The following is a 12,151-nucleotide window of genomic DNA, read 5'->3' as shown; positions in this document are numbered from 1 at the left end:
GATGCCACCAAGACCAGCTGCTCAGGACCTCTCTACTGTGAGCACTTCCAAGTTTCAGATCCAGAGCTGAGGGGGCCAGTGCAGCCTGCACAGTGCACCCCTCCTCCACCTGCCTGTTGGCTGTGCTATCACTGGATGAGGCCGGGAATGGACATAGCCAGAGGCTCCTGGGTTCATCGAATGCCCAAAGAGGATCTGCTTCCCATGAGCAGTGTTCTTCAGGCTCTAAGCTGTAATAATCACAATTGTTTTTATCTGCCCCTAGATTCAGCAGAAACTCAGAAGCTGCCTGAATTGGGGTTGGTCAATGACTGGCCAGTGATGGCTTTTGCCTCCAGGGACCAGGACAGGAGCTCCTTGCCAGAGTCTTGGGGAAATATGTCAGAGTGTACAGGAAGGTCATTCCCTTGCTCACCAAACAAGACAGTATCACACACCCTGCAGAACTGGACACGGCCTTCCCAAACCTCAAGGAGCCCAGCCAGGGAGGGAGAGACATGTCCTGAGAGGGCTGAGATGTGGGGCCATGACTTGCTGGGTGACACTGGAATGTCACTGCTTCTCTCCAAGCTCTGTGTCTTTTTTCCTCCCCAACTCCCAACACCAAAGACCTTACTGAGTGGTGAGAAAGGAAGTGTGCCCTGCCAGGGGTGCAAGCCCAGGGACACTGGCCCAGTTCCCATGCATAAGGAAAGAGGGGTCCCCTGGCTGGTGGGGAAGTGGCCACTGCTGCTTGGGTCATAGTCATCAGGGAGATGAGGCACAGCCATGGTGCCCATGGGTCTGTCAGAAGCCCAGCCGCCCCTGGAAGGCCTGGACAGCCGTTTATGCTCACCAGCACTAAGGCCCCTCCCCACCTCCCTCCAGAGGTCATGCTTGAATCAGTTTAAATAAAACAGGATTCCCTCATGGGTGGGAAAGATTAACTACACAATTATTCCATTCTGTGCTATTCCTCAGACACTCAGGTCTCACAGTAAACTCTAGGTTTTCCACCAGGTGGAGAATTATTTTTGAAGCGCTACCCATCACTTCTTTATTTTATGTCAGTGCAGCATCCCCGGGTGTATACAAGCAAATGTGGCTCTCCATGTGGAAGACTCCCCAGCGTCGTCTTTGGGAATTCCCTCTAGAATTCTAATAATATTAAAATGAAATATTCTGCCAAGTCAAGTCAGGGCTGTGAAAATAAAGCTTGCTGAGGCGGTTTTTCTTTCCGAGTTCATGATTTCCCAAGAATAAATTACCACGTGCCATTCATCCTTCATCCCACGCAGGCTCCACCGAAGACTGGTGCCCACCTACGAGAGTGCGTCCATCCGCCGATTCCAGGAGGGACGCGTGGACAACATCAGATCAGCCACTCCAGAGGCACTGGCTTTTGTGAGAGCCATGACTGACCACAAGGCTGCTGTGCTGGTAAGTCCTGCCCCATCCCATGGCCACAGGAAACCAGTGAGGCCGCTGTGGGTTGCCCTGGGCTCAGCCCTCTGACCACCAGACGCTTTGGCTCCGAGCAGCCTTTTAAACCCCACGCTGCCTCTGTGTTCTGTTAACAGGCTTCTGAGAAGCTTCTGCTCCTGAAGGATGCCATCCGTGCCCAGACTGCATACACAGTCATGGTGAGTGACGTCGCACCACCTCACAACACTGCACTTGAGCTGTGCCTGGGCCTGCCAGAATGGGCACCATGGCATGAGACCCTGTGTGAGGGCCCAGCCACCTGTTACTCAGGGACTTGGCAAGGCCACTTCACCACCCAGTCTCTTATTTCTTCGTTTTAGAACCTAAGTAACATAGCATTCCTGCTTTTGACATGGATTTTACAAGAATACAATGAGTTACCACTTTTCAAACCCTTTGAAACAACCATAATGATAATAATAGCACCTAATATGTATAGCATCTTGCAGTTTATACAAGAGGAGTCAACTGTGAGGGGAAGGGGCTCAAGCCTGGCAGGCGGTGGGGGTCACATACCTTCCCCAATCACAGGCAAGGCAGTATCTGTTCCCACCTAGGGCTGCTTTTGCCCCTTATTCTCTGTATATTCATTTATACTACCTGCGAATAAAAAGTCTTTGCTGAAAATTAATAGGGAAATCAAACTTGCAAGGGAAATGTTTCCCTAGTTTAGAGAAATAATTTATTTTCCGTTACTGCAAAGCTTTTGTTTGCAATAGCAAAATAGAGAATAAGCAGCGACTTGGACTACTCATTAATACCTTCATTGCAAGTCATTCTAATACAGTCCTTGAAGGATCATATAATCTATGAGAAGGAGCTGAACAAATTTCACTCTAGATACTTGAAAACAAAAACAATGCATTTCTGAATTTTAGAACCAGCCAATGTAGACTTCTCTCTAATTCAGTTGCTAGATCCCTAATTCATCTAAATAGTTAAGTGTTTGTTCTATTTGGGGAAAATGTAGCACCCACTCATGTATTTTTTTTTTTTTTTTTTTTTTTTTTTTTTTTGGTCTTCATGCTTTATGCCAGGCAAGGTGCTGGGTGCTAGGAAACAAAATATGAAGTCCATAAGCCCTGTCCTTAGGGAGGTTACCGTGTAGTTGGGAGAAGAGGCCCTTCAATGTGAGTACCAATCCCATGTGAAAAGAGCCCTCAGAAAGTAGCAGGGGACATGGAAGAGCCAACTGTTTCCTCTGCTTGGGAAAGCCAGGAAGAATTCCCAGGGGAAGTGGTGCTTCATGTGAGCCACAAAGGATGAAGAGAGGCTTGTCAGGCAGACACAGAAGGGAAAGATGGCTCAAGAAGGGCACCATGTGCAAAGGCTGAAAGCCTTAAGAGAATAAGACCCATTCGAGGAAAAGCAGAGCACAGCTTGCAAAGGACAGTGGAGCAGGGGAGATGTTGGATTTCCCTGTTACAAAGTGTGTTATGGTGACTGGGTGGAAGAAGGACTGGTTGGAATTGGGGATGGGAATGTTTGCTGAGAGGCAGAGCTGCTGGTTAAGAACCTTTCTAATATGGAGGGAGAGCTGGTGTTTGGACTGGAGTAGGACCAGGGGCAGGGTGAAGGGGAAGATGTAAACTCCTCCTCTTGGTGGAAGAAACTCCTCCTGCATGGTGGACTGCACACAGGGTTACTGTCACTCTCTCAGAAACCCTCCAAAAACAACAGCAAGGGATTTTTGAAAGCCATAAATACACCAGGGCAAAGAGAACTGGAAAGGAGTGGCAGCAATGTTTTAGAGCTGGAAAGTGGAACACATGGCGACTGACTCAGCAATCAGTGAGAGAAGCTTGGGAGACTGGGTAATTTATGAAGAACAGATAATTATTTTTTATTGTTGTGGAAGCTGGACGTCCAAGATCAAGGTGCCAGAAGGTTTAGTGTCTGGCAAAGCCTGCCCTGTGCTTCCAAGATGGCGCCATGTTGCTGCATTCTCCTGAGTGGTCAAGCACTGTGTCCTCACATAGTGGAAGGTGGAAAGGCCAAGGGCTGAACACTGTGTGCAGCCTCTTGTATGAGGGCCTTAAACCGGTTCATGACCTAATCACCTCCTGAAGGTCCCACCTCCTAATCCTATCATACCATTAAGCTTTAACACATGAAGTTTGGACAGGACCCAGACATCCAAACCATAGCAGTCGATGATCTATATAAAAAGCAGTTAGACCCTCAGTTCCTCTCTACCACCCCAGGCAGCCAGGCTACTAGCCCCTCTCCCCAGTGGTGGGCTAGAAGGTCATTCTCTGGAGAGACTGAAGCAGAAGGACTCTAGACTTCAGGACACTAGGCACGGCTGAGGGAGGGAATACTGTATGGAAATTAATTGGTTAATTAAAGTCTTCTTACTTACTACTAAGCCCTCCAGCCACTCAGCTCCATACACACTGGGAACTAGCTCTGTAACCACCCCTCACCAAGCAGGAAATTAGAAGATTTCTCTGTGGTAAAATTGACCAGGCCAAGAGAGAACACTCACAGAAACTGATGGTTGGGGCCCACAGTGAAAGAGCCTAGTCAGCAGACGAGGTAGTGGTTTGCCAAGAGGCAGAGCTGCTAGTTAAGAACCATTCTAATATTGAAGAAGAGCTACTGTAAGGACAGTGAAGCCCTCAGGTTAACAAATACATTATCACACATAAATCTTCTAATCATATTTTCAGTGCTTTATCCTTAAATACAAATAGCCATGGATCCTCAGACATTGAGGAGACATAAAAGAGTAAAACCAACACCAACAAACATTTTTGCTAATTAAAAAATATCTTCTTGGCCGGGCGCGGTGGCTCAAGCCTGTAATCCCAGCACTTTGGGAGGCTGAGACGGGCGGATCATGAGGTCAGGAGATCGAGACCATCCTGGCTAACTCGGTGAAACCCTGTCTCTACTAAAAATACAAAAAACTAGCCAAGCGAGGTGGCGGGCACCTGTAGTCCCAGCTACTCCGGAGGCTGAGGCAGGAGAATGGCGTGAACCCGGGAGGCGGAGCTTGCAGTGAGCTGAGATCCAGCCACTGCACTCCAGCCTGGGCGACAGAGCAAGACTCCGCCTCAGAAAAAAAAAAAAAAAAAAGTATCTTTTTAAAAAAACTTGAAATGGACCAGGCACAGTGGTTCATGCCTGTAATCCCAGCAATTTAGGAGGCCAAGGCGGGCAGATCACCTGAGGTCAGGAGTTCGAGACTAGCCAGGCCAAAATGGCAAAACCCTGTCTCTACTAAAAATACAAAAAAGGCCGGGTGCGGTGGCTCACACCTGTAATCCCAGCACTTTGGGAGGCCGAGGCAGGCGGATCACCTGAGGCCGGGAGTTTGAGTCCAGCCTGATCAACATGGAGAAACCTGTCTCTACTAAAAATATGAAAAATTAGCCAGGCATGGTTGTGCATGCCTGTAATCCCAGCTACTCAGGAAAGCTTAGGCAGGAGAATAGCTTGAACCTGGGAGGTGGAGGTTGCGCTGAGCCAAGATTATTGCATCATTGTACTTCAGCCTGGGCAACAAGAGCGAAACTCCATCTCAAAAAAAAAAAAAAAAAAAAAAACCACCACCACCACCAACAAAATTATCCCGGTGTGGTGGCACATGCCTGTAATCCCAGCTACTAGGGAGGCTGAGGCAGGAGAAATGCTTGAATCCAGGAGTAGGAGGTTGCAGTGAGCTGAGATTGCACCACTGCACTCCAGTCTGGGCGACAGAGAAAGACCCCTTCTCAAAAAACAACAAACAAAGAAAAACTTGAAATGAAAAAAGTACAAGAAAAAACTGAACAGTTTAAAAGTGATCATTGAGATTCTTTGAAAAGTAAAAGGAGTTACTTCATCTATATGTGATAGGAAACTAAAAGCATTTTTCAGGAAATAAAAATAACTCTGGGGGAAAATATGGTAGAAAAAAATTCAGTGGAAGAATTAGAAGATAATCTGAGACAATATCCCCAAAATATCAACACAATAAAGAGATGAAATACAAGAGAGAAAAGAGGCTTAGTCCAGGAGAACAATATTCCAAATAATTGTTGTTCAGAAAGAGAAAATGATGGAGGGGGTCCTCAACAAAATAATTTAAGAAATTTCCCCAGAACTGAAGAACATGAGTGTCCATATTTAGAATATTTAGAGAGTTCATCAAATACCTTGCTTAATAGATGGAAAATACTCATAGCAAAGGAAATTTCACAACACTAAACATGAAGATTCTAAAATCTATCAGAGGACAAAAAAAATCAAATACAAAGATCCATAAAAAAGATGTAATTAATTTCTGAACAGCATCGTTGGAATGTGGAAGATAAAAGAGCAGTGTCTTCAAATTCTGAGAGAAAGTGACCTTCAACACACATTTCATACCCAGCTAAACTATCATTAAATTTGAAGATAGATCAAAGACATTTTTAGACAGAGAAAGTCTCAAACATTTTACTTATTAAGCACCATTTCTCATAAAGCTACTGGAGAATGTAGACTTCTAAAGTGAGAAAATAAAACATAAAAGAGGAAATCATAGGCTCAAAAAAATCAGAAGATTTAACACAAGAAAAAGATAGAGGGATGTCCCCAGGATGATGGTAAAAGGAGATCACAAATCAACAGTTGTTGAGTAGACCTAGAGAGCAATCAGTCCATAAAGAAGCAAGAAGTGAAAGGATGAATGAAATTCTTGCTGCACATTTAGGAATCAATTAGAAATAGATACATGGGGCCTGGTGTGGTGGCTCACGCCTGTAATCCTAACACCTTGGGAGGCCGAGGCAGGTGGATCACCTGAGGTCAGGAGTTCAAGACCAGCCTGGCCAACATGGCGAAACCCCATCTCTACTAAAAATACAAAAAATAGCTGGGTGTGGTGGCACATACCTGTAATCCCAGCTACTCAGGAGGCTGAGGCAGGAGAATCACTTGAACCCAGGGGGTGGAAGTTGCAGTGAGCCGAGATCACGCCACTTCACTCCAGCCTGGGCGAAAGAGCAAAACTCCATCTCAAAAATAAATAAACAAATAAATAAAAGAAATAGATACATGGAAAGCAAAGGAAGTAAAAAAACAATTTATACATTGTCAATTCTAGGGGAAACAAAAAATTCAGTAAGAAAGGAAATCTAATCATAGTACACTACATGACCCAGCTGTGAATACTTGCTTAATTATATTTATGTATATTGTTCTGTATACATGATTATGCTGTATCTTGATCTAACTACTAAGAGTTAAAATGTAATCTTATTGGGAAGATGGGAGAGTAGAAGTGTGCTGGGGGAGCAGGGTCATAAAAGAGCTGAAATTGGCCAGGTGCAGTGGCTCACGCCTGTAATCCCAGCACTTTGGGAGTCCGAGGCAGGTGGATCACGAGGTCAGGAGATCGAAACCATCCTGGCTAACACAGTGAAACCCCGTCTCTACTAAAAGTACAAAAAAATTAGCCAAGCGTGGTGGTGGGCACCTGTAGTCCCAGCTACTCCAGAGGCTGAGGCAGGAGAATGGCATGAACCTGGGAGGCGGAGGTTGCAGTGAGCTGAGATCGCACCACTACACTCCAGCCTAGGCCACAGAGCGAGAGTCACTGTCTATAACAAGAAGATTATAGGTAAAACTGAGAAATTCAGTAGTGGTAACCTAAGCATATATTTGGAGGAAAGAAAGTATATACCCAAAAGAAATAGCTAAAAGACTGTAAGGAATTGCCTCCTTGGGGTAGGAATCCGTGCTGGCAAAATGACCTTGGCTTTTGGCTTATTTGGATTTCTAAACGATATAAATATATGACAATAACAACTTTAAATTTATTAAAATGTCTAGGAAAACACCCTCCAAAGCATTGCCATAGGGTTGTGTTAAAAATGTGAAGTTGATGAAAACAACCAAATCAAAGAGATGGGTTTGGGGAAAGGAGAGATACAAAGACGCTTACAAGGTGAATCTGGTGTGTGGTTGGACATGGAGGGTAAGGAAAGGGGAAAAGAAGCAAGGAAACCTAATAACTGGTAAGCATATTTGCCAGTGGTCATGGAGAAAGGAAGTTCCAATGGCAAGGTGGTCCAGAGCCCCCATCACTTACTCTCCCACTGTTCTGTAGTTTTCCTTCCTCACACTTGAGTTTATGATCATGTTTTTTTGCATGGTTGATGAAATCTGCCCCCCACTACACCATAAGTTCCACAAGGACTAAGTCTACAACTGTCTCGTTCTCTGTTGTGGCTCCAGGACCTGCGGCACTAGGCATATAGTAGGCACTCAATTAAGATTCCCTAAATGAATGAATGAAATACTGAATTATAAGTCATTTTACTCATTATTACTCATGGCTCTGAGCCAAAAAACCTGTGAACTCAGTCTCTCTTGCTACAGTTATTCCAAGGTGGTGAAAAGAGGGAGAGTTGACTGTTCACAGGGCAGCTGCTTCTATGAACCAACACAAATCAGGAATTAAATAGAGGAAACCAGAGAAATTAAAAGAGTAGTCTCCTTCACAGATAGGCCCACCATTCTTTCCTTCTGTTCTAACAGGGCACATCTAAAGTAAGCTGTGGTTGTGTAATGTTTGTCTTTTCAGCCTCTAATTAGGTGCGTTCAGAGAGAACAGAGCCTGTCATCTTTATGCATTCATTCGCAACCGAAAGAGAACAGCTGTCAAATCCCTAAACGTGCCTTGTAAACCTATACCAAGTTCATTGTGAATGGGAAGTTTCTTCCTGTGCAGGGCTTTGACAGATAAGTGGCCATCCTGCAGAACTGTGAAACCCCAAGAGTTACCCTGATGTTGACCCAAAAGTGATTGTTATGGGTGAGGGTGGTCCCCTGAGTCTCCATCAGCCCCTAGAATTGCTCCAAATAAACATGTAGTCCAAAAAAACCAGTGTACATACTACATACCCAGCCTCAAGTGGGGGAGCCATAGAATGAGTACCCAGCCCCACTTCCAGACACCCCACACTCCATGAACCCCTCCTACATTGACATCCTGGAGCTTTCTCTGTATTTCTATCCTTTGATGAAAGTTTAAATATATTGTGATAAAAAGAAAAAGAACTTTTATCATTCAACTGCCTCTTTCCCCTTGAAAATGTCAGCTGAGCCTGCTAAGGGATCTAGTTCCTGTCTCAAAACGATTTCTTAGATTATTGATCCAGTTTAAATGAATTGATCCTGAGCCATGAAATAGCAGCCAAGATTCAGGAACAGATCTCACAACCTCTATCCTCCATCTCTTGTTCCCTGGGCTCCTACTGGAGGAGACAGTGCTGGTTGTGGTGAGAGTCTGTTCAGGACAGCCTGGGATGCCTTCACAACGCTTGCACAGGATCCAGCAGTCCCCAAGCCCTGCACACAGCCTTCTTCCCAAACTCTCTCCCCTGCCCAAGTAGTTGGTAGTTGAGATGGACAGGCCAGCCCCATTCTTTCCACTTAAGAGAACCAGCCGGGTGTAGGTGTGTAGGGGATGCTCAGACTCACTAACCTTTAGCTCAGATATCTCAAGCTAGAACCCAACCTGCTCTGGACTCACTCAGTGCATGTGGAAATGTGCAAGGGCCCGGGAGCAGAGGCCGCATGGTATAGCGGTCAGTCCTGAGCAGCCACTCATACACATTGTTGGCAGCAGGCACCGGATAAGCATGAGCCGTGGCTGCTGGAGTCACCAGTAGTCCTGTGGACTAGAGAGGAGGGAACAAGGAGTTGCAGGGGGCCCACTTCTCATCTCCTATTCTTTGCCCCCAACTACCCAGGCCATAACAGGGATGGCCATTGACAACCACCTGCTGGCGCTACGGGAGCTGGCCCGAGCCATGTGCAAGGAGATGCCCGAGATGTTCATGGATGAAACCTACCTGATGAGCAACCGGTTTGTCCTCTCCACCAGCCAGGTATAGCCCTGTGCAGCCATTGCCCAAGAGTAGTGTAGTCAGTAAGCTTTCTAAAGAACAGTGACAACAAGCCCACTAGCTGGAGTCAGGCAAATCCTGCCTCTGCTTTTTCTGAACTATGTGATCATCAGCAAAATGATCTGAATGTTCATTAGAAGATGGTTTACTCACTAGGCTTGGTGGCTTACAACTATAATCCCAACACCTTGGGAGGCTGAGGCAGGAGGATTGCTCGAGCCCAGGAGTTTGAGACCAGCCTGGGCAAAATGGAGAGACCTCATCTCCCTATTTTAAAAAATTAGCTGGGCATGGTGGTGTGTGCCTGAAGTCCCAGCTACTAAAGAGGCTGAAATAAGAGGATTGCTTGAGCTGGGGAGGTGGAGGTTACAGTGAGCCTTGATTGCACCACTGCATTCCAGCCCAGGTGACAGAGTGAGACCCTGTCTCAAAAAACAGAAAAAAAGAAGAAGGTTTCCCATCTCCTAAACGGGAGTAATCAGCAGACCCTACTCAGCCGAGGTGGAGACAGTACAGGAACACACCCATTCTGGTGCCCTAACCGTTACATCTTACTACCTTTCAATCTATTACTGCGGTTTCCATGGGCTCTGACACCCAGCAGATCTGGAGTGAAGTCTTGGCTCGGCCAGATTCAATGATGTAGGGAGAAAGCCCAGTCCAGGGCCTGGCATGGACAGGGCCCTCTAAATAGGTCACAGATATTATTGTAAAGGGCCACGCGACCAACAGCAAAACATTCGTGGCCAGCCCAACATCTAACCAGTGCAGCACCGTGTCCTGTGTGAGGGCCACTGCCACAAAGACAGAATGCAATCCATTAGATAGAGGTCGTGGTTTAGGAGGGGAAATGCCCCACAGCCATCAATTTACTAAAATGCCACCTCATCTGTGAAAAGCTGGACGTGGGCAGTACTGGGGTTGATGAGCTGTGTTTGAGGACAGAAGCCCACTCAGTAATTGGATGTTGTCATTATGGCAGTAAGCATGCAGACGTGAATAAACGAGGACAGAACACAGTACCATAAATTTCTCAGGAAATCATCCATGGGCAAAAAGTGCTTTGGAATGGCTTTATGGCCTTCGGCTATTGCACGGCAAATTTATCTGACAATGCGGTGACTCTATTAGCAAGACTAATGGTTTGTTCTGCCCCATTAAAACAGCCAGTGTCACTTCCGAAGGCCTGAGCACACAACACCAGAAACCTGTAGGTTTAAAACAAACCAGGCCCTGCACCTGCCCAAGAATCCTTTCTACTTTTTTCCAAAGGACCAGCTAATAAAATTAATCTGGGGTGTGGGGGTTTTGTTGTTTTCCAACTGGAAAGTAGCATTTATGGCTTGAATGCTTTCAGAAACATACTTTCTTGGTTTGTGATCTGGATTATAAAATCTTGGCACTCTGAATTCAAAACACACTAGGTGCATAAGTAAAACTCCAGTTGATGGCAATCTTTGAAACACCCAATGCTGGGTAATTGGGCATGGCCAGGCCTGCAGGGAGAAATCAGAGCAGCCAAGCAATACTGACAGTAATTAAGGATCTGGGGAAAATCGACAGAGAGGATGGGCTAGATTTCCTCCAGTTCATAAATTCCTCCCTCCGGAAAGCATCTAACTGTGGGGTGCCACCAGGGGACCATTTAGTAAATTACCTGATTGCCTCCATGCCTCAAATGGCCCCCAGGTGAAGGGGAGACTCAGCCCAAGACCCAGCACCAGGTCACGATGGGAGCTTCCAACTCCACAAGTAGAGCAGATTGCACACCAGGGAGTGGGCTTGGGGCCCCTCGTCCTCTGATATCACGCAGTTAGATGGGTCTGTTTTTATGACTCTGGCTGTGTCCATCCATGCTGAAGCAATCACTTGATTTGGTTAATTCAGTCAAACCCCCAGGTGGAAAACAGTCAGAGAAGCCAAGCCCAGTTGACGCTGGCAGGCTGCATTCCAGAACAAGCAGCTCCTGACCTGTCCTCTCCTCCAGGTGCCCACAACCATGGAGATGTTCTGCTGCTATGGTCCTGTGGTCCCAAATGGGTATGGTGCCTGCTACAACCCCCAGCCAGAGACCATCCTTTTCTGCATCTCCAGCTTTCACAGCTGCAAAGAGACTTCTTCTAGCAAGTTTGCAAAAGCTGTGGAAGAAAGTCTCATTGACATAAGAGACCTCTGCAGTCTGCCGCCGCCTGCCAAGAGCAAGCCATTGGCAACAAAGGAAAAAGCCATGAGGCCCAGTCAGGAACACCAACCTTGACTGCTGCCACTAGGTTTCACCTCCCAAACTCAGCCTCTAGAGCAGCCAGACCCTGCCGATCCCTGCTCCCATCCCTTACCCCAGCTTACCACAGCTCCCTGTCCTCAGGGTCCAACCCACAGATCACACAGAGACATCACACAGAGTTGGAGTGTTAGGAGAAAAGGGTCCCCTCTTTATGCATGGGAATCATCATTTTCAAGGTGCCTTTGGGCCTGTGCACTGGGAAACAGGACCAGCCTGGCTCGGAGGCAGCCTGGATGCACTGGTGAGCCACAATGAGGACTCCTGTGGTCCTTGGAAGCTTAGTGTTCATGTCTCCTTCTCCAGCAGGACCTAGTGTGTCCAGGCGATACTTCTGCCCAATGAAAGGATGAGTCACCTTATTACATGCAATGTACCTAAATGGGTTAGGAAGGAAGAGGCTAACTCCAGGTCATTACCTTTTTTCTTTTTGTGGGGAGAGGAGGCTGTGTTTTGAGATTCAGAGCATTCCAATCGTGGCATTCCCAGTGCCTCCACTGAGCCGTACAGTCCTGTAAGCACC

The 12,151-nt window shown here is 46.5% G+C and overlaps 1 protein-coding gene across 5 annotated transcripts in view; it reads left to right on the top strand.

Moving 5' to 3' along the window:
* Window positions 1-11,660, top strand: part of CHAT (choline O-acetyltransferase) — a 57,591-nt gene extending 45,931 nt beyond the window's left edge. For 4 of the 5 annotated variants that reach the window (XM_030940948.1, XM_030940946.1, XM_030940949.1 and 1 more), the window contains 4 exons: window positions 1,278-1,419; window positions 1,560-1,622; window positions 9,192-9,329; window positions 11,335-11,660. In XM_030940948.1, the coding sequence (XP_030796808.1) occupies window positions 1,278-1,419; window positions 1,560-1,622; window positions 9,192-9,329; window positions 11,335-11,604 (613 nt within the window). In that variant the 3' untranslated portion in view covers window positions 11,605-11,660. The remainder of the gene's footprint in view (window positions 1-1,277; window positions 1,420-1,559; window positions 1,623-9,191; window positions 9,330-11,334) is intronic. The other variant, XM_030940950.1, reaches the window with a different exon arrangement.
* The last annotated feature ends 491 nt before the right edge of the window (window positions 11,661-12,151 follow it).

The sequence above is a fragment of the Rhinopithecus roxellana genome, chromosome 11, assembly GCF_007565055.1.
Source record: "Rhinopithecus roxellana isolate Shanxi Qingling chromosome 11, ASM756505v1, whole genome shotgun sequence".
Classification (NCBI taxonomy): Eukaryota; Metazoa; Chordata; class Mammalia; order Primates; family Cercopithecidae; genus Rhinopithecus; species Rhinopithecus roxellana.
This window is presented reverse-complemented; position numbering and strand designations above follow the sequence as displayed.